At 47.8% G+C, this 22236-nt stretch overlaps 4 protein-coding genes across 22 annotated transcripts; 1 reads left to right on the forward strand and 3 right to left on the reverse strand.

Annotated features, from left to right (window-relative positions):
• Positions 1–115: 115 nt before the first annotated feature.
• Positions 116–5476, forward strand: LOC117838664 (uncharacterized). 19 transcript variants are annotated; one of them, XM_034718785.2, is made up of 9 exons: positions 384–991; positions 1108–1218; positions 1793–1914; positions 2166–2271; positions 2548–2608; positions 2886–2938; positions 3977–4063; positions 4440–4582; positions 5188–5476. In XM_034718785.2, the coding sequence occupies exons 4-9, from the start codon at positions 2241–2243 to the stop codon at positions 5218–5220; spliced, it is 408 nt and encodes a 135-aa protein (XP_034574676.1). In that variant the 5' UTR covers positions 384–991; positions 1108–1218; positions 1793–1914; positions 2166–2240; the 3' UTR covers positions 5221–5476. The 19 variants fall into 19 exon arrangements, 6 of the variants coding, with proteins under 6 accessions (XP_034574673.1, XP_034574676.1, XP_034574671.1 ...); XM_034718782.2 differs by having other exon boundaries at positions 116–991; positions 1793–2271; positions 4470–4582; XM_034718780.2 differs by having other exon boundaries at positions 389–991; positions 1793–2271.
• Positions 5477–7047: 1571 nt separating this feature from the next.
• On the reverse strand, positions 7048–7962 carry LOC117838663 (uncharacterized). Its single transcript, XM_034718778.2, has one exon. It carries the CDS (start codon positions 7842–7844, stop codon positions 7182–7184), a length of 663 nt encoding a protein of 220 aa, XP_034574669.1. The 5' UTR covers positions 7845–7962; the 3' UTR covers positions 7048–7181.
• A 3195-nt stretch (positions 7963–11157) lies between these two features.
• LOC140221314 (anaphase-promoting complex subunit 11) lies at positions 11158–15952 on the reverse strand. Its single transcript, XM_072290776.1, has 2 exons — positions 15669–15952; positions 11158–11621 (listed from the first exon to the last, which is right to left on the reverse strand). The coding sequence occupies exon 2, from the start codon at positions 11611–11613 to the stop codon at positions 11359–11361; it is 255 nt and encodes an 84-aa protein (XP_072146877.1). The 5' UTR covers positions 11614–11621; positions 15669–15952; the 3' UTR covers positions 11158–11358.
• Positions 15953–17578: 1626 nt separating this feature from the next.
• Positions 17579–18941, reverse strand: LOC117836500 (uncharacterized). The gene is made up of 2 exons (XM_034715939.2): positions 18449–18941; positions 17579–17992 (listed from the first exon to the last, which is right to left on the reverse strand). Coding segments are annotated over exons 1-2 (366 nt in total). The 5' UTR covers positions 18814–18941; the 3' UTR covers positions 17579–17991.
• Positions 18942–22236: the final 3295 nt, after the last annotated feature.

Below are 22236 nucleotides of genomic sequence, written 5' to 3' on the forward strand. Positions count from 1 at the left end.
ACGGCTCTTTTTAAGCGGCAGCATTTCAAATTCGGCCCGAGGCGGGGGGTGGGGATCGCACACGCCGCGCGGATCTTGACGTGAGATGGACGGAGGAGATGCGTGCCGCCGGTGGGTTTCCTATGCCGGAGTGGTTGGGGTGTCTCGGTACGAGAAAGCCTGTCGCTCCACGGTGCCGAACACAAAACACTGTGTTGCTGACGTGGCGCCCTGCGACTGGACGACGGGCTGGAGAGTCGACGGGGGCGCTGTGCTGTGTGCGGGAGCGAGATGATGAGATCCGAGGTCAAAGACATCTGGGTGGCGGGCCCGAGGAGTTTGAAAATGATTGTGCTGCGGGTACGTACGGGGGGTGGCGTTATGACAGGTGGGGCCTGCCTGCGCTGAGCCGTTGGGGAGAGGAGAGCTGGTTCGCTGGTTGGTTTGCTTGGCATGTGATGTGCCTGTGGGGCCCGCGCCACGCTCGTTGCATTGCATCCGCACCAGCCATTGCCACCAGCGAGATTTGAATCTGAATCCAAGACGTTGAAGGGGGCAAATCGAGTGAACAAACTGGTAGATATGAATCGGGGCAACCTCTAGGCGGGTAATCGCAGCATCCACGTAAGTAAAAAAAATTTACATCCTTCGATCGCTGATTTACGGCGTTTAGGATGGGCTAGCTTGGCTTAATTGTGCAGCCCACGTGTCAACACATGATTGCTCCAAGGAAAAGAAAAATCTCCCTCTCCCGAACTTTCTTCTCCCGTCGCCGTCTCTGTCTCGAATCTCCGCTCCTGTCGCCCAAGCGCTGCTTCGCTGCCGCCTCTCCTCCCATAGCAGCGCCGCCCTACCGTCTCTCCCTCGCGTGCGTCCTCTACGGTGCTCTTCTCAGTGCTCCCAGCGAGGGAGATGGCAGCGCAAGGGCGAGATGCGGCGCGACTGCAGCATCTCCTCACATCCATGGGCCGCACCTTCCGGCATCCTCACCTCCCAGAGCCCTCCCTTCCAGGTTATCGCAGCCCCCTCAATTTGATGCATCCATAGATTGATTTGGTTGATCTGCAGTTCGATTTTGTGAATATGTATTCCGTTTTGGTTTGTTTTGTTTCGATTTGGTCATTGTAGGTGCTTGATTTGGTGATGAGAAAGCTGATTCGTCAAGTTTATCCTGGGACAACGAGATTTATCGGTGAATTAAGGGCATCAGGATGAGCCTACCATGGAGAAAGCTCACAGGTCCATGCCCTTCTGCTTCAGCTCTGATGCACACCAGTTGCTTGTTGTATTGCCTGAACAAAAGATTGACTACCTATTTCTTGTTTTAATTGCTTTTTTTGTGTTAAGCAAATTCCGGTACCGATATTTTCTGCGTTTGCAAAGTTCACTTGAGTTCAGCAATTTATCTATGCTTGATGCATAAGAGCAGTAATGTAAGGTAGAACAAGTGACTGCAACTAGATCAGCGGTGTGCAAAGTGGTGACCTGTGGAGACGCAATTGCAGCTGTTGCAAAACCAATGTCCCCTGCATTGCCTTCTAGAGACAAAAACAAAGTTGTTTCCTGCTATGACAAGGTGAAAGTGATATATGAACCAGAGAAAAATAAGTTCCAGGCTATACAGGCTTCCACAATAAGATGTAGCATATTTCCTACTACAATTTTGAAGCATAACTATAAGAGAAAGTCATAGTTGAGAAAAAAGAACATAAGCAAAGATACTAAATGTTAAAGAGATCAGTCAGAAGTAACATGCTTTAATAGAGGAACTATCTTTGGAATAACTGTACATGTTCTTATTCCCACTTTTCAGATTAGATGGAACAACTGCTGCCTTCCTAGCAGCAGTATTTGCCAAATGCATAGCAGCTGGAGGAGGTGAAAGAAGACCAGAAAATTGACCAGAATAGTCATATATGTTTAGAGCTCTTATAGGTCTGATGAAATAATACAATGGAAGTGCACCTATTTTCCCAAATATCTCCACAATGTCTCTTTGCTATCTCTATTAGTATATTGGATGTTTTTTTCTGGTTTGGGACAGAGAAAAGTACTTGAGAGGCTTCTGACGGGTGGTTATTTGCATGCTGTATAAATCCTTTTATTTAGCCTTACTAAATGATGCGAGAAGGTATTTTCTTTTGCTTGCAATTAAAATTGCTGTAACGCTATTCTCCTCTCATCAGGGACCTCCCTTGGGGCTGTGCTTGGCTATCACCAGCATTCATCCTCGCCTGAGCTGCAGAACTTACCATCTATCAATGCATCACAAATGTGGTTTGCATCAGCAAGGTAGTTTGGTGTGCCACTGCCCAGCAGCCCAGGTGACATGTGAAGGATGACGACGTGTTTGGTTTCACCAACTAGGGCATAGTATTAGAAGTTTCGAAGTCAATGATCAATCCATATATCACTCTTTAGGATGCCTTCCGATTTTCCCTGACTTTTTATGCCAACCATATCTGATATGCTATTTTAAGCACAACCTTACTTTGTTAAGAGTTTATTTTCTTGTGAATCACTTAATTATCCCTGGAGTGATAATTATTACTCACATTGGACAAGCAGAATCAAGCACTAATGGAAACATAAGGACCAAACAATGTCCCATGAGATGGATCGACTTCAGGTGAGCATCAAATAGGCTTTTATTGAGTTACAGTAATATTTATATAAACTAATACCATTAGCACTTTCAACGGGTATAAGAAGGAACAATCAAACATAAGTTGTATGAACGTTGCCTAAATTAGTTCAGTTTTGTTTTTTATTAAAAAAATAAAATTGTCGGTCTTAGGGTGTAGAACAGAAAAGGATATTCTCTGCCAAATTGACATCAATTGACTGTTCTGAAAATGTGTTCTATTGTTGCTCAAATTTCTAAATTCACTGATGAATTCTGACAGTATGCCGAGGAACCCTACCAAAACATCGATGTCAAATTGGGGTTACCTTGGAGGTATGTTTGTTGCATTCAAAGTTCAATACTCAGCACTACATTTGTACCGCATCAGTTACTATAAAGATTTCCTCTATGTTTTTCCTTAAACCAGAGAGGTGCGTATATGTTCCATTTTAACAATTTGAGCTGTAACATATGTCACAGTATTTGATTTATTCATTTTGAGACATGGCTAAGCATTACCTTGACCTACATAGCACTGACCACTTGAGCTGCATATGAAGCTTAAAAGTAGGAAATGGGATTCAAGCTTCGTAAAAAATTTTAGCGTTCTTCGTTCAAGTAGTGTGGAGTCTGTACCATTTTCCTTTACTCCAAGATAGAATATTGGACTTAAAATGCACCACTATTCAAGTAGTGTTCACTTGAACCCATCAAATCTTGATCACCTAAGCAAAAACTGTAATGTGGTTTCAATTTGGTCGATGGACAGCACAAAGTTGTCAGCTCCAGTTTGGGCAGCTTCAACTGTGCCTGTAACAGTAAGAATGCGAGTACATGGGGACCCATTCATCTTGATTAAGTAGGGAACCCTGGAACAGGGGATCTCGACATCTGAACCCATGACTTCAGGTCAGTCACCACAAACATGTGTTTTTACTATGAATCAAGTTAGGATTTGCAGGACTCTTCAGTTTCATCAGCAGTAAACCATCCATGGTCTGACATTGCCCTTTCAAGAATCTTCAAAGAATAAGAGAAAAGAATGAGAAGGCTACATGGCAAAGTTGGGATTCTAATCATTTCTCCTTTGTCTCCAAAGGCTCAAAATAGTAGCGAAATAAAGATCCCTAGAAATTTTGGATAACTGACAAGAAGTGAAGGTATTAGAGAATTGAAAGTTTACTCAAATGAAGGCTAGAGTTTCAACCATATTTACATAGTATCTAGCTGTTTTGTCATTCCTAAATCTAATTAAAAGAAAGAGAAAAAAATCGATCAGGGTTTCCTATAGCTATAAGATTGTTGATTTACTATCACCTGTTCATTGTATTTTGTCACTAACCTCACTCAGTTTTGCCCGTTGCTATTCAGATTCTCAGATATTTGTTCAGTTCACGCCAAAAATCAAGGTTGCAAGCACGAGGTTCTCTGATTATCATTTTAGAAATGCATTGGCAGGTAAACTCCTCACTTTCTGTTCCCCCCATTTTTAAATAAAATTAAAGCAGAAACAAAGCAGTACATGGTGCAGCACTCCTGCTTAAATCTCATTTTGTAATTTGAGCACCAAATAGTTGCTCAGTTTGCAGTAAGCTCAGCTCTTTTTTTCATTGACAAATTGCTGCTGTTTGTGATTATGGGCTTCAAATCTATCCAATTTATTCACATCCATACTCATTTTAGGTAGATTCAAGGAATGTGTTTGTTTGAGAATTTTTCCTTTTTGGATATATATATTACAAAATTAGATTTAAGCAGGAAGCTGCTTGTCTCCCTGGTGGTTCATTTCTGTTGATTTGTTTCTATATTTGAATAAAATATGTTAATACTACAGTCTACGGTAAAGAGTTAAATGCCACCTTAGCAGAGAGGCTAGCGCGATGGATGGAGAATGGAGACAGTGAGGGGGAGCTGCAGCTGCAGTGCAGAAATAAGTCTAGACCATCACCCAGATCATGCATTTTGCATATTGTCGAGGTGAGCGCATTGCATGTCCCTACCATTGATCTCTGATGCTCAGTGCCATCAGTCCATCGCATGCATGCACATAGCCTGTTCAGACGGCAGGCCTGAATGAATCATGCTTGGTGGCCTCAAATTACCAGTTCCATTACTTATTAGCATGTTATTATTGGAACCTGAACTTTTTGACACATTTGGCTGGTTACATTTGAATTACAAATCAGTGTATATTTCTAGACATGGTGGTTCCTAAAACTTAAGAATCTAGCAATGCACTGCCGTTACAAGTTACTATAACTTGAGAGTTGAGATGAGAGTAGAAAAAAAAGAGTAGGGTTTGGATTAGGCTCCAAGATATATATTTCACTAATGCAGCTTCTAATAAAAGATATGTGGCCTTCATCAGTTTATCTTCTTTAAACACCACTCCTTTTAGTTTTTCATTTTGCTACAAATGTTCTACCAAAACAGGTTAGCAATTATGGTTCTAATATCTTCTTTCCAATACATATATTGATGGTTTCACCTGACAATATTTGGTCATGTTTGATAGATTTCTGAGACCATATTTATATCGCTGAATTGTTATATTTATAACACCTACTTATTTTCCTATACAGATTGCTAAATTGATAGTTGCGGTATATAATTAACAAGGATCAGTGAGAACAGTGAAGGAAATAGAAGCAAGCGATCGTTTCTGTCTTCATGTCTTGCCACTGGCTTATCGTGGTACTGAACATATCCGTGTGGACAGTTCTACACCGTTCCTACATCTATATTATCAATAATTTATACATCAATCTTAGCACCAGACATGTATGCTGACAAAATAAGGGGCATACAAAGAAGTGTATGAACCTTGGTGCGCTTCCAGTTTGATATGAGAAACTTACTCTTTACATGATACTCCACCAGTTTTCAAGCATACTGACATAGATCCGATATTTGCTGCCTTCAGAAGTTTGATATATATTCAAAAATATTACTGCAACAGTATGTAATCGTGCAGCGCTACTTGCGCAGGGGCGCGCGCCAAACACTAGAAGGCCCCATCTCCCTGGATGATCTCGATGTTAGCCCGACAACTCGAGTGTTTGCTAGGTTTGATCATTTTTTTTTTTTGCGAGGAGCTTGGTTTCAAATTCAGTGGTACTGATTGCCAGGATCTGTGACTTTAAGTTATGGTTTGGTTTATTGCAACATCCAGTAGGTTTTTGGGGGTGATTAAGCTCATTTTGGCATTGAATAAGACGGGTGAAGTGTTTAGCACTGGTTTGGGCACTTTTCTTAAGATTCGGTCAGGCGTGTTGATAAGCCCTGAGCATTGTAGCACTGGGCTTGGGTTTCGAAGCCGAAGAATCAACAAGGTATCAGGTACGGTCCGTGCACACCGGAACAAGGCCATGGACAGAATATAGGCTGGAAAGTGGTAGAGATAGGCCAGCCCATTTGCCATACAATCCCATAAAAAGCCCAACCACCGTATCATCAGTTCGAAAGAAGTGAAAACTTTTGCAACTTTACAGGGAGGACGCCGAAGACCAACCGCACTGCCTGAGCTCCTCCATTCTGATGACGTACTGCGCGCAGACCACTGATGATACACATTGCAGGAGGGGCTTTATACAACAAAGGCAAGTACGACCTTGTTTTCGAAGCTTTCCGTGGTTAAAGAAACAGCAGCAACCCAGACGGTAGACATGTCAATCAGTCAATATGTGTTCCCATAAACCTCAGGTCCCAGTCCCACCGTGCAAATCAAGAGGCCTCGTATAAGGTCATGCTGCTCATTCTACGATCCACGCTGCCAGCATGTGTTCCTGCCACTGCCAGCACGTCGGGCGTGGGTTGCTACTTGCTAGCATCCACTCTGTCATGACTCATGCGGCAGACGTGATACATGGGCAACGATAGGCAGGGCCACAGGACACCACCTGAACTGAATCAGCAACGGCCTTGAATATCTGGACTGGACAGCAATGATTCTGTGTCTCTGTGCCTCTGTTCTTTCTCCTTTTCCCCGTTAATTTTATGTTAATTTCGTTACTTTCGCCAACTAGATGCATAACAAGTCTCCTCACAAAAAAAAAAGATGCATAACATGTCAACAAATGAAAATTGCTGAAGTAGTGTAGTCGTACGTGTACAGGAAGCACGGGCCAGGGCCACAAGGCTTATTGAAACGAAGCTATTGCTGTATCAACACCAACACGTATACAGTCCCATCGTCATTAGCACTAATCATGGTTCAGGTGTACGTCTCAAGTATTTAACTAGTATGTGGACACTAACGACAAAAACTGATACAAGGACACGTCATTCATCGGCTAATGTAAAGCACGAACACCTGTACAACCAGGAGCCAACACGCTGGAATCAATCAAGCAAGCAATCTAGTGGCCGCCTTATCATATTGCCTCAAATGCACAAACAAACGTGCAGCGGCTAACAAGGAAATAAACCAACTCAGGCACGGATTCAATGAAAAAAATTGTATTCTGTAATAATTCTGCAACTCTGTGTACAGGTGCTGTGCATGCATATGTGTCGAACGAAAGAACCAAAGCTCAACTGCTACTGCTAGTAATCAAGGATCAACAGAGCAATCGATCTAGCTGACGCTCCTCTGCATCATCTCGTTGTACTGCAGCCACGAGATCTGGCGCTGCAGCTTCATCTGCGCGTAGAACCTGGCGATGAACTCGTCCGCCTTCACGTCCACCCCGGCGTCCTCCTCCGCGGCCGTGCTCGCGCGGCACGACTCCGCGACCGCGCGCTCCAGCAGCTGCTCGTCGTCGCCGCCGCCGTAGGCGCAGTAGCAGCTCAGCTCCTCCTCCTCCTCCTCCTCGTCGCCGCCGGCGCGCTCGCTACCCAGCTGGTCGGCGCCGTAGCTGCTGCCGTACGCCTCGGCGTCGTCCTCCTCCAGCGCGCGCGCCGCGGCGTCGCGGAAGAAGTAGCGGTCGTCGCCGTAGAGGCCCGGGGTCTCGGGGGCGATGCAGGGGATGAGGCGGAGCACGCGCGCGGACGGGGTGCGGAACCGGAACGCCGGCGTCTCGTCGATGGAGAACTCGCGCTCCCCGTGCCGGAGGCGGTCGCCGCGGGCCCCGCCGCCGCCGAGGCCGAGGCCGTGCCCGTGGCGCCGGAGCGTCCGGAGCAGGCGCAGGCTGTGCGCCGCGCCGCCCCGCCGCGCCCAGAGCACCGCCAGGCGCAGCAGCCGCCACGCCCGCGTCCCGAACGACGGCTTCTTCATCGGCGCCGCCTTCCCTGCCGCCATTGCGCAGAGTTTACTGCGGGGTGATGATGCTTGCTCCTGGATCGTTGCTTTTGATCAGGTGATTGCTTGGCTTGAAGCGATGGTGAGATGCTGAGATGAGTGGGGCAGGCAGAGGCGGGGCGAGCTTAAATAGGAGCCCGGGGGCGCGCTTGCTTGCGTTTGCTGAGGAGCGCGGGAGGGGGAAGCGAACGCGTTTAGCAGCTGCCTGCGTGCCTGCTTGGCAGTTGGCGTAAGCTGGAGGCAGTGCGGGCATGATTGGGCGGGCGTGGCGTGTGGGGCCCGGGCGCCAGGCCGGGGAGGCGGACGAGGTTCACACCTCACGCCTTCGGGATGCGGCGGCCGGAAAACCGGAACAAGATGGAGTGCGTGATTGGGGACTGGGGGCAGTGTCCGCCGCTTGATCGGCGGACGGGATCGGACGGAGTGCGGCAGCGCGTCGCGGCTCGTGCCTGCGAACGTGGGGTCCGCGCGTCCCTGTCGTGGCCTCTTCCTCAGCCGGTCGGCGCCCCGCGGCCGCGCGCAGCGCGCTCGATCCGGCGAGCGGATTCCTGATCGGCTGCTGATCCTGGGTTTTCCTCCTGAGGTCGCAGTCGTTTTCGTTTTCCCCACACGGTTTTCGTCCGGGGTGACCGCCCGTCCGCGTCCTTCGTTTGATCGTTTTGTCTCGTTTCGCGCGCGCCGTACATCCGGGCTGCACACACGATTCAGATCGACGATCGACACTGATCAGAGATCGGCCCAGTGCATTGCTCCTACCCACTAACTCCTAAGGTCCTACCGGGCTGCTTCGCGCTTGCTTCACTGTAACGTGCCTGGTAACCAGTTCCAGTACTTCGTTCACAGCCAATTCTGAGCTGCGGTGCAAAGTCAGACGACCGGCGTGTTGCGACTTTGCGAGCTGATATGATTTCACTCACGGTTTTCTTCCTGAGCTGCAGTATGGCGGGAAGATCACGTATTCACATACGCGATCCCGTCGTCAAACGTGTCCTAATATTTTTGGAGGATGAAATGCACATTCACCCTTTCTCCAGATCCTCAAGTTTTTTCGCGACCCCCATCCTGGTGGTCAGCTGCTCGCCTGCTCATTTCGGGGGGACAGGTACTACGTGCCTACGTGGTTTCTTTATTGAGACGTGAACCGCGTACGAAGACCTGCGATGTCAACAACCAGCGTAATTTCCGCGGCGGATAGCTGCTTCAGGACCACGAAGGACAACAACATTGCAGTCTAGCACAAGCAGCAGCAGGCAACCTATGATATGCAGCGCAGGCCAACAGCTGCAGCCTCCAGCAATCCTGTGTGCCGAGCAGAACGGAAACAGCGTTGTTTAGCGCTTCGATGATTCAAGTTCAAGGTCCCAAGATCTAATAATACCAAAAAGAAGGTTCCATTCAAACTGTATCAGACTATCAGTACATGTGAAATGTGTATTCCCGTCTGGAAATGGCGACAACATTGCATAGAAATTACAAAGTTAAACTATGGAAGACACTCGACAGTGTTGCATAAAATTACGAACATGAACATGCTTAGCAAATAATTACAAAACGAGGCTTAGCAGGAAGCTTCCCAAGAAATTTCAGGTAAGCATGAACACCGGGAAGGAACAAATATCTTATACGCCTCTGATCTCTGGGGCCAAACCCTCACATGGTATCCCCAGGCTGACAGACAGAAACAGTAGTCACAAGCTGGAAAACATATAGTCGACCCAAGGAGTGCTGTCATGCACATACTACCAAACTGCTCCTCACAAACACACCTTGTTGTCACATTCAGAAACACCCAGGTTGCTTTTGTGCTAAGGCTCAAGGGCTCAACTAAAGTACACTTCACCTGAACTTTGGAGCGTTGTAACAAAGCAAATCTGCAAAAGGAGCAATAATACAGGCTAACGGTAACCCTGGTACTTAGAATTAAGGCCACTGCTGTCAACAATCATTTGGAGATAATATAGCAGTATTTCTCAGTTGCTAACGTGCCATCAGCCCGACAAGCATCGACGGCTTAGCATCAAAAGAAGTAGCGGCCACGCAATGGAAGGAGAGGGTTGCCCTGCACACACCCAACAAACTGGGACAGCACAGCACGCTGCAGCGCATCTACACGAAATAGATTCAGGTCAAAGGACCTTGGAAAAGTCAAGATCCAGTCTGGATGTCCCAGATCATTGGCACGCAAAAGCAAGGCTTGCTTGATGCAAAAAAATATTGAGTCTAAAATTGTGTCTGAAATAGCATTTTCCCTAACAATTTAAACTTTGTGCCAGCTTGCTCACTAGAAAAGGAAAACAATTCCGGGGCAGATTCTGCAAAGAAAAACTATACATTTACTTTCGGATGGCAAGAAATGTATTCCTAAGGAAGGCACCTACCAGCCATACAGTAGTACAAAAGTTATCATGTCAGAATGAGAGAATGAGTTCAACTATTTTATTGGAGGTGCATTGAGCCTAGAGAATGAGTTCAACTATTTTATTGGAGGTGCACTGTGCCTAGAATTGGATAACCAGAATGGAAAACTCAGGGCGTGGAGTTGCCATACTCCCGCTCCCACGAACAAGTGAGCAAATTTTAGGAAGCTTATGTAACAAGTCTAAATGCACTTGTACCAACTAGAATTCCAATCACAAGGAACCCAAACCATGTAAAAACGTCTGTAAAAAGGCCAGACATAACTCAATTATCAATTCAATCTATCCAGATTAAAGCTAGATAGTGAGCAATGTTGACATGTTAGTACAGTAAGAATTAACAGTCAATCCATGAAACTGCATGCACTTAAGTTTTTATTAGTGGCATACTGGCATATTACACCATTGCTACATTAGTATGGGAAAAAAACAGAAGTATGTAACAAACTAGAACAAACACAATTTGAGGAACAGATGGTACAACCTACCACAATAGGAGAAACTTGCAAGCACTGTTACTAATATGTTTCAGTTTCAGATACTCCTTTTCCAGAATATGATCTAGCACGCACTCCTTAAAGTTGATATTATGACTGAGACCTTCTAATTGATGGATCGCTATTGTGGTGGAAGTACAAAACAGAGATAAAAGTATGAGAGGCTATATACAGTTTCCTGCTTGTTGCTAACCTCTTATGTAGCACCTAAACTACTCCACCAGAACAGCATTCAGTCAACTGCTTTGCTTTGGTTTACATGTGGAATCCTTTCCTGCTTGTTATGAAGTACCTAAGCTACTCTACCAGAACACAGTTCAACCAACTGCTTAGCAGCGGTTTGCACTTGACACCTAGAATTCTACAGAAGATAAACAATAAGAACAAACAAACCTGCGATAAGATAAGGGACCTCAGCCTTTAGAAAATTTATCACTTCACTTGCTTGGTCACAAACTCAGAAGCATACACAGGGATACTTAAGCAGGTGCTGGCAATCAGGATTTGTACTTTTCAGCAAACAATACAGCGTTCTCCAAGGAGGCAAGGAGAAATGAAAGCCACTTGGTGATAATACAGCTCCAGATGCGGCATTGTGCCTTAGCCCTTAAACTGCCACTCTCTACGGCACATGGGGCAAAGGGGTGTAGATGTTTGAGAATTGACCCACTTCAGTATGCAGTGAAGATGATAAGCATGGTTGCAGGCACCCCAGATGAGCGGGCAATCGTCACCAGGAAACTTACAGTCAGGGCAGCAGCCGTCAAATGCCATCCTGCATATGCCACATGTCTCATCTTGCGCATCCCACGTCCAAGAAGCGACTGCATGCCACTGAAGAATCTTGACCTTCATTGTGTTACCTGGTATGCAAAAAGCAAGGCAGAAAGATGTATTACTAGTACATATCACCTCAAAAAATATATAAACAGAGAAGGCCACAGTACTGAATGCAACTAATGATAAGCTAATATACAATTTCTACTAAAGCTGAGCACAACTTCAGAGATGTTCTAGAATATCCTCCACCGTTATCTTTAAATTCTAGGTGCCAAAGTTTTAACATTTGTGGAACACACTACTCACACCTTTCAAAGTGTTGATTCTACCTGCTGTATCTAGAATAGTACAAGTAACTGAGGACTGAAGTGTAAAAGGGATTCTATATGGCTGTGACATTCTATATATTTTTCTTCTTGCAAAGAACACTACAGAGTGTTATCAAGTGCAGGATTGGGGATCAAATACACATGAATTTTTAGATTTCCATTTGAGTATAGAACGAAGTACAGAAGGAGCTAAATACCCACGTCATCTAGGGATCAAACTAAACTACTTGCAAATGGTGATCCCGCTACAACATTTTGAAACATCATAAGGTAACTGAAAAAAAATTGGAACGGAAAAGGGTGATCAGGCAAGGCCACAACATCCTAAGATACAACCCAATGCATAACTGAGGATAACAAAGCATTGCTCTTTATTCTTTATAATGTTATATTGCCAAAATATAATCTTTAGTTTGAAGTCTATAAACAATTAAACATAATCAATACCCTTTAAAAGAAATCACAATAAATAAGCATAGAAGTTCACCTTATATAGTTAAATACTGAAATATTCTGAAACATTTTACTTTAACCATTTAAAAAAAGGATAACCATCCCAGCAAAGCGCAGGGGCAATTCAAGAATCAAACAGAGCATGACGACGCTAAGAGAATTTCATTAACTCGATTCTAAAAGGGAAAAGAGTTTTAGCAACGTGTTTTTTTAAATCTAAGTTTGCAATTGTGGTAGGAAGCTACAGCGGCACAACACCAAAAATCAAGTGATTGGCTCACAAATCAGAACACATTGAGAAACATGCTCCAAAAATTTCTGGTGTTAGCCATGGGAGATCAATTGATACGGCAGGGATGGACTTAGTGCTGGACATGCGGGTTCAGTTGAACTGAATCCCCACTTCAAGTCCCAAGTCCTATGGCGTGAACTGAGATCAGTCGATCTTGTCTACACAACCGAACCAGAACCATGAATGGGTTTGCCACTCAACTATGCATCGATAACATCAGTACGTAACTGACGAGAGACATAAAAATGAAATTTGATTGCTCGTAGCAGGGCAAGAGATCTCCAAGAACAAGTAACTCTAAAACAGGGGGGGAAATCCACCCAGGAAATCTAGGGTTCCTTATACAAACAAAAGAGGAGCGCACAAGATGGACCTCCAATGTTCAAGTCAATCGAATGCCAGTAGAGGGAGGGGACGGACAACATAACTAAGACCCTGTTTGTTTAAGCTTGCGATTACAAAAGGCAGCTTCCAGAATGCAGATCTTTAGAAGCTGGATTGTATTCAGCTGAGGCTGCTGGCATCCTAGATTGTGGGAGGGTCGGATTGTCCTTTTTGTTGAGCAATCTCTGAAGTACCTCTAAATATTTTAATGCTCACTAGGTAATGGCCTGTGCGTTGCAACGGGCAGTAAAAATTATTAATCCAACAATCAACAAACAACTCATAACGAAATTATGCTGCAAGGGTGACACACGCAGGGGTAAGGTTGTGCTGCTGCCCCACCCGCGCGGCCCCAGGGCCGACGGCCAAGGTGAGCCGCCACCCGCACGATCTTTTGTTTTCTCTTTCTTTTCTTCTCATCCGATCCTTCATCTTTTTTACCATAGTTATTAGGACCGGACCGGATAATGAACCGGTCAAGCTCTCGGTTCGCGGTTTGATTGGTTCAACCGGTTGAACCACCGGTTCAACACGGTTCAAATATGGTAACTTATCAACTAAAATCACAAACACAGCTGCAGCCTGATGGTTGCTATTCACATTGCCGAAGGCAAGGGTGGGGGTTCGAACCCCAGGCCACGCCATTTTTCCTCCCATTTTCTTCCCTGCGCGCTGTTTTTTCTCCTTGCGCTCGGTTTTCTCCGGTCTGTACGGTTTCTTGTCCGGTTTTATACCGGTTTCTTGCTAAAAACCACCGGTTCAACCGGTTTTTCCCGGTTTGATTGCTTATCCGATCTTTCAGGCGGACCGAACCGGCCGAGGCTCTGGTTCGGTCTTTTACTGGTCGGACCGCCGGTCCGGTCCGGTCCCAATAACTGTGTTTTTTACACGCATTTCTCTCCTTTCTTTTTTGCTTTTTTTTCTTCCAGCCTTTCTTCCTTATCCGTTCATTTCTTGCTGCTGCCCACGGGTGCTACGGCTTCTCCACCACGCAGCTGCCGCCATTGCTCCGCGACCGCCGCTCGTGCTGTTGCTCCGTCGCTACTGCAGGGCTTCAGCTGCACCTCAACTACTGCTCCACCGCCGCTCCGCATCTCTACTGTCTTCTCTACACCAGGAGATGCTCTAGCCTCGCCTCCACGCGCGCATCTCCGCTGCTATGGCCCCGCCGCTGCGCCTCATCTCTGCTGCTCCAGCCCCGCCGTTGCGCCTCACCGGCCTCGCGTCTGCTTCACTCCAGCCCTGGGGTTGCTCAACCGCACGTCTTGTCGTCGCGCTGATTCGTATGCCGCCGCCGGTCTGTCCCGCGCAGGCAGACACGAGCTCCAGATCGAGGCCACGCTAGCCATGCTTGCTCGCCGCACGGCTCGGTGGAGCGGCGAAATCAGCACGCAGCACGACAGAGCTCAAGCGGCATGTGGCGAAGCCCACCGCGTGGCAACCGAGCTCCGACCACGTTGTCCTCCCCACGAGCTGGCGGCGGTCGAGGCCGCAAGGCTTAGGACCGGCTCCACCCACACCAGCGGTGGCCACCCCGTCTCGCCCAGCCGTGGCGGCGCCGAGGCTCACCCGCATTCTCGCCTACGCTCCCCGCTCCGCCCACGGCTGCACCGATGTCCGTGGCCCGAGCCGAGCTCCGCCCGCCCTTCTCTCCATCCTCCCGCTGGGCTGCTCAGCACGGAGAAGATGCATTGGTAGGGCCCGCTCGAGCGTGGAACCGCGTGTTAGCACACGTCTCTAGGTCTGTCAACGATTTCTCTCCCCCCCCCCCCCCTCTTCTCTCTCTGATGTGGGCTTGCTACCAAGAGAGGCACGCACAGAGGGGCAGGCAGACCCACGCGGGGGGCAGAACCATGGTCAGGTGTCGACGCCCCCTTGATATCTTTTTATTGGTAGAGATTTAATTTCATTTCAATTGTTAAATGTTGGCATATGTTCATTCCTAATTCTTGAACATTTTGGTTCAACGTCAAAATGAAAATTGCGTACATCTCATACTGCCTGGACAGTTTACAGCTTGGATTACAAATAGCGTCACTGCTTAGATGGTGGCCATGAGTCAAATAAATGGCGAGACATAACTCGCAGAACACTCTATTGTGAAAGGTGTCCCAATTGGCTTTATCGAAAGGACTACCATCCATCTGCTGTCTCACAAACAATGAGGCAAACCTAACTATTAGCAGTGATTAATCCAATGAGTAAGACAGAGTGACAGACAACAATCAACAAGTGGACTGAAGTGCCTTTCTGACCAGCAAGCAAGCATGGCTAGTAAAATTTCTGCCAACACTATCCGATAGAATTAGTTTCTACTAATCTACCTTACCCTGTGTCAACATTCAACAGTAAGATGTAAACATTCTCTATTTAAAATCATGAAAATCATGGCTGCAAGTACAATCACAACACTAAATCCCATTTATACTTTTATACTGAATCAAGAAAGCACTACCTGACAGTTGAACTGAACGAGTTCAGGAAACCAGTATATACACGAACACAAGCTGCAGCAACTTTATTATACAGTAACAAACACACAAGCACGAACCATGTGGTTAGAGACCAGAATCAAGGCAACAGATCAACAGAGCACAAGCATTGCAAAAACGGAGCACGATCGTGGCAATAGATCAACAGGTGAGGATGGAGATGGTGGTACAAATGCTTACCTTGCGCTTAGGCTGGGAGTGAGGCGCCTCGAGAGAGATGAAGAGGGAGGCGGTCGTTGGGAGACTGCTGGCTGCTGCAGAGTGGCGGGAGGGGTTCGCCGACCTGGGTCGTGGAGGCCGGGCACGCGTGGGTGGCTTCAGGGGGCTCCTGCGTACGGTGGCCCGCGGGAGGAGCACCTGCAGAACGCCGGGCGGCGGCGGCGGCTAGGGTTGGGCCAGGCGAAGCGGCGGCGGGGAGAACGAAGCACGCCCGCCAGAAAGTAGCAGTGTGACGACGATGAACGAGTGGGCCGAATGAAGCAATCAGGCGTTTTGGAACAGTTTCTGCAAACAGGCCGATCTGTTTTGTTCCACTTCCACTTGGGCTTTTTTGGGGGCTGTCGTGGCTCTCTTTTGATGAGAATCCCTGCATGGGCCTATGTTGGACCAATATTCCTTCACGGGTGTTGGAGCATAGCAGTCCCAAACGTGCCTTAACACATAATTTCTCCAATTGAAAACCGAGCATATAGCTTGGGTGGCTGCTGGCGAGGGTGTTCGCCCAGCCCACCCGGGTTGGATCCCTGAAATCGGATCTAAGTGCTTCACCGAGGTTTTTTCTCCAGTTGCGCTTAGGATTAGTCCTGAGTTCGCTAGGAGACACACACGCGTACGCGTAAGTGGTACTGTTGTTTCTCGTGCACCGCAGGTTTAGGCCTCCCAATCTCTTCTATAAGCGTGTGTATGGATGCGCATACGTGTACGAGCGTGTAGTATGAGTGTGTAGTGCGTTGGTTGTGTGCGTCCTTGTTGTACCCTTAAAAAAACATAATTTCTCCAATTGGTCTAAAAAAACATAATTTCTCCAATTTGATGGACGCATGCAAATGCAAACTTGTACGTTTTTAGTAGATCAGGTCAGGTGCGTCGGAATAATATGGCCTCCGCAGGCAACAGTTCGTGAGCTTCATCCGGGAAAGATAAAATCTTCCCATAGGCACCAATAGCAGTAAATATGAGTACAATCATCAATTTCCATGTCCCAGAAAAACTGAGGGTTTGTAACCGAGCCCGTCGGCCGAAACCTGCTAACCGTCCTGCCAAGGCGAGCAGGCGACGACGAGGGTGTGGCACATGCTGCTGCACCGGCTGCGGTATACAGAGTCATCGTATCTCCGGCTGGGTCCTGACCTGGTTTCTAGCAGGCAGCGTCACGGCACGACCCCGGGAAAACGCCGAGAGAACCTCGGCCTCCAGGTCCCGCGGCGGACAGCTCACTCCAGACGTGCGCGGACGCGGGTTTGAGGCCTGCCCACCGTGGCCGGACGCTGAATTTTCGCCGCCTCATGATGCACCGACCCGCGCGGCCAGGAACACCACCTGTGTTGCTGAAATCATGTGGGAGGCCGTGGTGCGGGTGCGGCACTGCGGCAGAGTGTTCCTTGCGTGTGCACTCCACTGACTTCAGATGAGGTGATATCACAAAGTTGTCTCGGCAGGTACACTGGATTAAACACGTCAGGTAGCTAAATTTAGCTGGAGAACTTTTTAAACTTCCAAACACGACGGTGACACGCAGGGGTAACATGATCGAGTGTCATTTGTCAACCTCTGGGAGTTAAGACAGAAATAGCAAACAAGTTTACCGAAGAATATGCAACATGTCCACTTGTGCTGGAGTCCGCATGATTACCCAGCCTACGACTGAAACTAAGCACCAGTAATAGGTGGGTCTTTTCCATTCAGACCACGGAAAAGAAAGCCAATGCGGGGTCTCTTTTCCTCCCATGATCCAGGTGATCATGTTTCTATCATAGGGTGCTGAAAAAAAAAAACTGGACCTTTCCTCATCCACATAAATGCATGAAAGGCCGGCTGGGCAATTTGCAAGAGCAGCTACTGTCCTTGGGATTTGCCTATCAGGAAGAAAGGAAGCAACAGCTGTAGCACGCTGATCTGTATTTTCTTGACTAGCCACCAAATTGCACATGAGCATGAGGGAAGAATTATTAGAGAGGTAGTAATACTGGTCTACTGTACTAGTATCATGTCATGCAGAGGATTTCCTTTTTCAGGATTCAGGTCTTCAAACATTTTTGAACAAATTAGGGGGCTAATTAGCAGGCAGTAACAAGCAGTCTCAGGAGAGCTCATTTGAATTCTTTCCTATAACCACTTTTAACCAGGGGCAGCATGAATGAGTTCCCTACACAATCTCACGAACAAATCTTCTTCCGCATTTGGGAGCGAATTAGCAAAATACACCCAGGCCAACACCCATCCCCTTGCACTTTGTTGCAGCATCTTTCCACCATCCCAATAGAATTACAACGAGATCCCGGGCTCTGGAAAAGAAGAATAACAAATGTGAAATTAGAGGAGAGAAAAGGAAATCATAGATCATCACTTCATCAGATGAATGAACTAGCACTATGTGGTTGCTTAAAACGGAGGGAAAAAGGATGACATATTTTGCTTACGAGCTCGTGATTTGCTAGAGATCTGTCCTATGTACTAGTGAGTTCTCTAACCACTTTTGGAAGCAACGATGTATGATGAGGAGAGGCACAAGGACAATGGCAATGAATCGTACCAATACTCCATACAAACAGTGAAAAGGAAGGATTGAAACTTTCTGTAAGAACTGAACTTGTTGAGCGGAATCCATTGCCCAACTGAAGGACAGCTCCCGTGATTCGGACCCAAAGAAAGGCCGTTTCATGTCTGAAAATATCGAGAAGGAGAGCGGAGTACCCGAGAAGCGGGGAAAAGGGAAAAGAAGAGGAAGGCGCGATCCGTACCAGCCATGGATGAGCTCGGAGCACTTGGCCTTGATCCAGCGGAACCCCCTGCGGAGCGACGCCTTGACCTTGCCCTCCACCGAGTAGGCCTTGTAGCTCGCCACCCGCCGCCGCCTCTTCATCTCCGGGTCGCTGAAGCACCACGCCGAACCCCCAACCCCTCCGCCCCCGCCGCCGCTCCTGGTGGACGCCGGCAGCGGCGGCGGCGGCGACCTGGCGGGCGGCTTGACGACGATGTCGAGGCGGCGGTCGCCGTAGGGCACGACCTCGTTGCGGTAGGGGCGGTCGTACTCGCCGGCGGGGGCGGGGGCGGGGGCCGGGGCCGCGTAGGGGCGGTACGCGCGGTCGTAGTCGGCGGCGGCCATCGCGAGGCGAGAGCGAGACGAGACGACGCGGGGCAGACTGCGTGGGAGTCTCGTCGCGGCGTGACGCTTGCGGGTGGGGGGAGAGAGAGAGAGAGGGGAACGCCGCTGCCCGTTTTTTCCGTTTTGATTTTTCTTGGGCGCTGTTGATGTAGCAGTGTCTGGTGACTTGCGGTGCGGGCGAGTTCCGATTTTGTGCTTTAATTAACAAACCCCGTTTAATTAAGCTTTGATGGCTTTAAGGGCTGCGGTGCTTTTACTGCCATCGGTCCTAAAATGATGTTCGAACCCAAGACATCACCACATACCACGTAGTTCTACTGTAGACATTAGATAGAGGGGGTGTTTGGGAGAGGGTGCTAAAGTTTAGCACCCCCACTTTAGTCCATTTTAACCCCCAAGCTTCCCAAACAGGTGGGCTAAATCTTGTGGGCTAAACTTTAGCCCCCCACTAATCATTTAGTCACTTGGGGGTAGCTAAAATGGACTAAAAAGTGGTCCCGTCGGACCACTTTCCCCCCTACCCCCCTCCCCTCTCTCTCCTCCCCTCAGTCTCTCTCTCCACCCGATCCCGCCACCGCCGCCGCTCGATTCCGCCCAGCCGCCTCCACCTCGCCCACCGCCGGCGCCTCGCCGCCACCGGCGCCGCCGCCGGCCGGCCCCCACCGCCCCCGCAGCCTCGCCTCGCCTCCACCGGCCCCGACCGCCTCCACCTCGCCCGCCGCCTCCGCCTCGACGCCGCCGCCGCGACCTCCGGCCGGCCCCGCCCGCCCCCGCGCCCAGCCCCGCGCCGGCCCCGCCCGCGATGGAGGATCCGCCCGTGGAGAAGATGCTGACGGTGAGGGCATCGCCGCCCGTCGAGAATGCAAGCAGGAAGAGAAGGGGTGAAGGAGAGAGAGAGAGAGCAGGAGCAAATCTGTCTTTTGTCAACACATGTGCTAAAATTTAGCCTCCTTCCCAAACACCCTGCAGGGCTAAAGTTTAGCACCCCATTTGATGGTGCTAAAATTTAGTCCAAGGCTAAATTTTAGCACCTTGCTTCCAAACAGGGCCATAGTTTACCACATAGTTTCTATACATACCATGTTATATAGATATTAGATATAAAACTATATTGGTAATAAATGATTTCTTCAAATAAATATCAACCAATCTCCTCTCTTCTCTCTCCTTTCCTCTCCAATCCCCCTTCCCTATTTTTTGGTTTGTGTGTAGACATGATTTCTTGCATGAGAAATAGTTTCCTTCTCTCCCTCCATTAACTCTCATGCAACATCACTCTTTTACTTGCATGGCATGCTATTTAATGTTATACTCCCTCCGTCTCAGGATAGTAGGCGTAACCACTTTTATGAACTGTCTCAGGATACTAGGCGCTGGACTCTAAGGTAATGTTTGGTTCGTTGTATGAACCGGTACTTATGTGAGTCTGTGCTGAATCTGAAACGGTCAGCACGTTTGGTTGATCGAATTGAACCGAACGGTGCAGGATAGACTCATCCAGATTCCAAGAATATTCTTATGCAATCCTAAATCATCTCGTGTAGTAAAATCCAACGAACGAACCCATCTAGGACCAAGGTGCGCGAATTTTTTCACCACCTGCCTCCCCTCCAACACCTAACCCTGATTCATTCAGGCAACCAAACATGATCTTGTACCGTCCTGTATCATTCTATTCAAGCAACCAAATAAAACCATTTACCATCCCATTCAGACAACCCAACATCCAACTTGTATCATATCATTTAGGATCATCCTATCTAGGTGAACCATTCTATACATGTTCCACGTCATTCAAGTAACCAAACACTTCCTAAGGCTCCGCATGCACCGTCACTCTGCGTGCAGATTAATTGCTGGACGTATTGTAGCACTCGCCTTCCGTTGGAATAGGGACATTACTCTTGCGGCCAGGCTGTCAACCGAGTACATATGCACCCCGAGTAGTACTTTCCTTGCAAGCATCTATCATGGCTACCACCTCACCTCTCTCTCGCACTTTCCTTGCATGTGGTGGTGATGGAAGAAATCGCGCCGGAGAAGACTCAAGGACGGGCGGCGAAGCAGCAGGTCGTGAGTGCCCGATGCATGCGCGCCCGATGCATGCAACGGCAAGCGCAGCTAGAGTTCTGCCGCGCTTGAGCGTTTTGTGTCCGTGCCATCCGCGCGCGGCAGCTGGCGAAGGAAAATTATGAAGATGTCGTCTCCATCCAGTAGCAAGCCAACGATGAATCTGGAGGTCGTCCACTCGCGATCAAGACCGATGTCGATCATGGCGCCGACTTTGATAGCATTTGGTACGTCCCTGATTCACTGGCCGGCGACATCTGTGTTCCGGAAACATTTGAGGACGTCGAGGAAGAAGCTAGCGTTGCTGCAGCTGTTGCTACCGATAGAGAAAAAGAAAGGGAAAAATGAGAAGGCCTTGCAATCGTCTGTCCTATGATGTACAAAATTTGGTTTCCTAGTTTTCCTGAATTGCATGAATGATCTAAATGGTCACATGATATAATTGGTTACATGCAATTTAGTTTGTTGAAGATCAAACAAAAAGGGACATTCTGTAAGCTATGCAGTGATGAAATGCACTGCATCTTCATAAATTTCCTTATCTACTTGCAGCCTTACTGAAAGTTGACCAATTCTCTCCAGTGTTCCCTTCTTCAAATGCAGAATTGCATAATGTTGCCCTCATTTTGCAAGCATTATCTCCCTCATCCATGCTTGTAGTGTAAGGAACACATGATTTGACATGTCCATCCACCGGATGTTCTAGACAGGCTTTAATCACATTAGCCTCAATTTCTTGGATGTTTGACAGAGATGATTTTTCAAACAATGCCTGCAAGGCTGTAAAAAAATCTAGATCCAAAACATTAAGATCTGGAGAATTAGGTGGCTCACACATCAACCTTATATCCCACCCATCTTCTTGTGCAACACGGCAAAAATCCAGGTCATCAACTGCAATATGCGTCTTCGCGTTTTCTTGTTGAATGAATATTGGGCGCCCTCGTTCTTCAGCAAGCCATTTTTCTTTGATGGCAGGCAAGACCTTTTCGATCAGAAACTTACGGATAGTTTCCCTCATGACCGATGTCACGGCCTTGAGCTCCAAGGTTCCTATATTCAACCATGCAAGTAGAGTAACTAAGATTAGTAGAGTTGCTATACCAGTACTACGTACTGGTAGTTGCTCCTAAGTAAACAAAATTAAATTTCATACCTCTCAGCCTATTGGGACTTCTTTTCTTGGCCGGCTCCCATTTAGTGAAGGGAAAAATTCCTATTTTACCATCAAATGTGCATACACCATTCTCAAACCCGAGCGGGCTGTCACACCGAGAAACATCACCTTCTCAATGAAATTTTTGCTCTTCACGGCTCTTCGAGGGATCTGTTCGCCCGGCACCAAAGTACTAA

Source organism: Setaria viridis, chromosome 9 (assembly GCF_005286985.2).
Source record: "Setaria viridis chromosome 9, Setaria_viridis_v4.0, whole genome shotgun sequence".
In the NCBI taxonomy this organism is placed as follows: domain Eukaryota; kingdom Viridiplantae; phylum Streptophyta; class Magnoliopsida; order Poales; family Poaceae; genus Setaria; species Setaria viridis.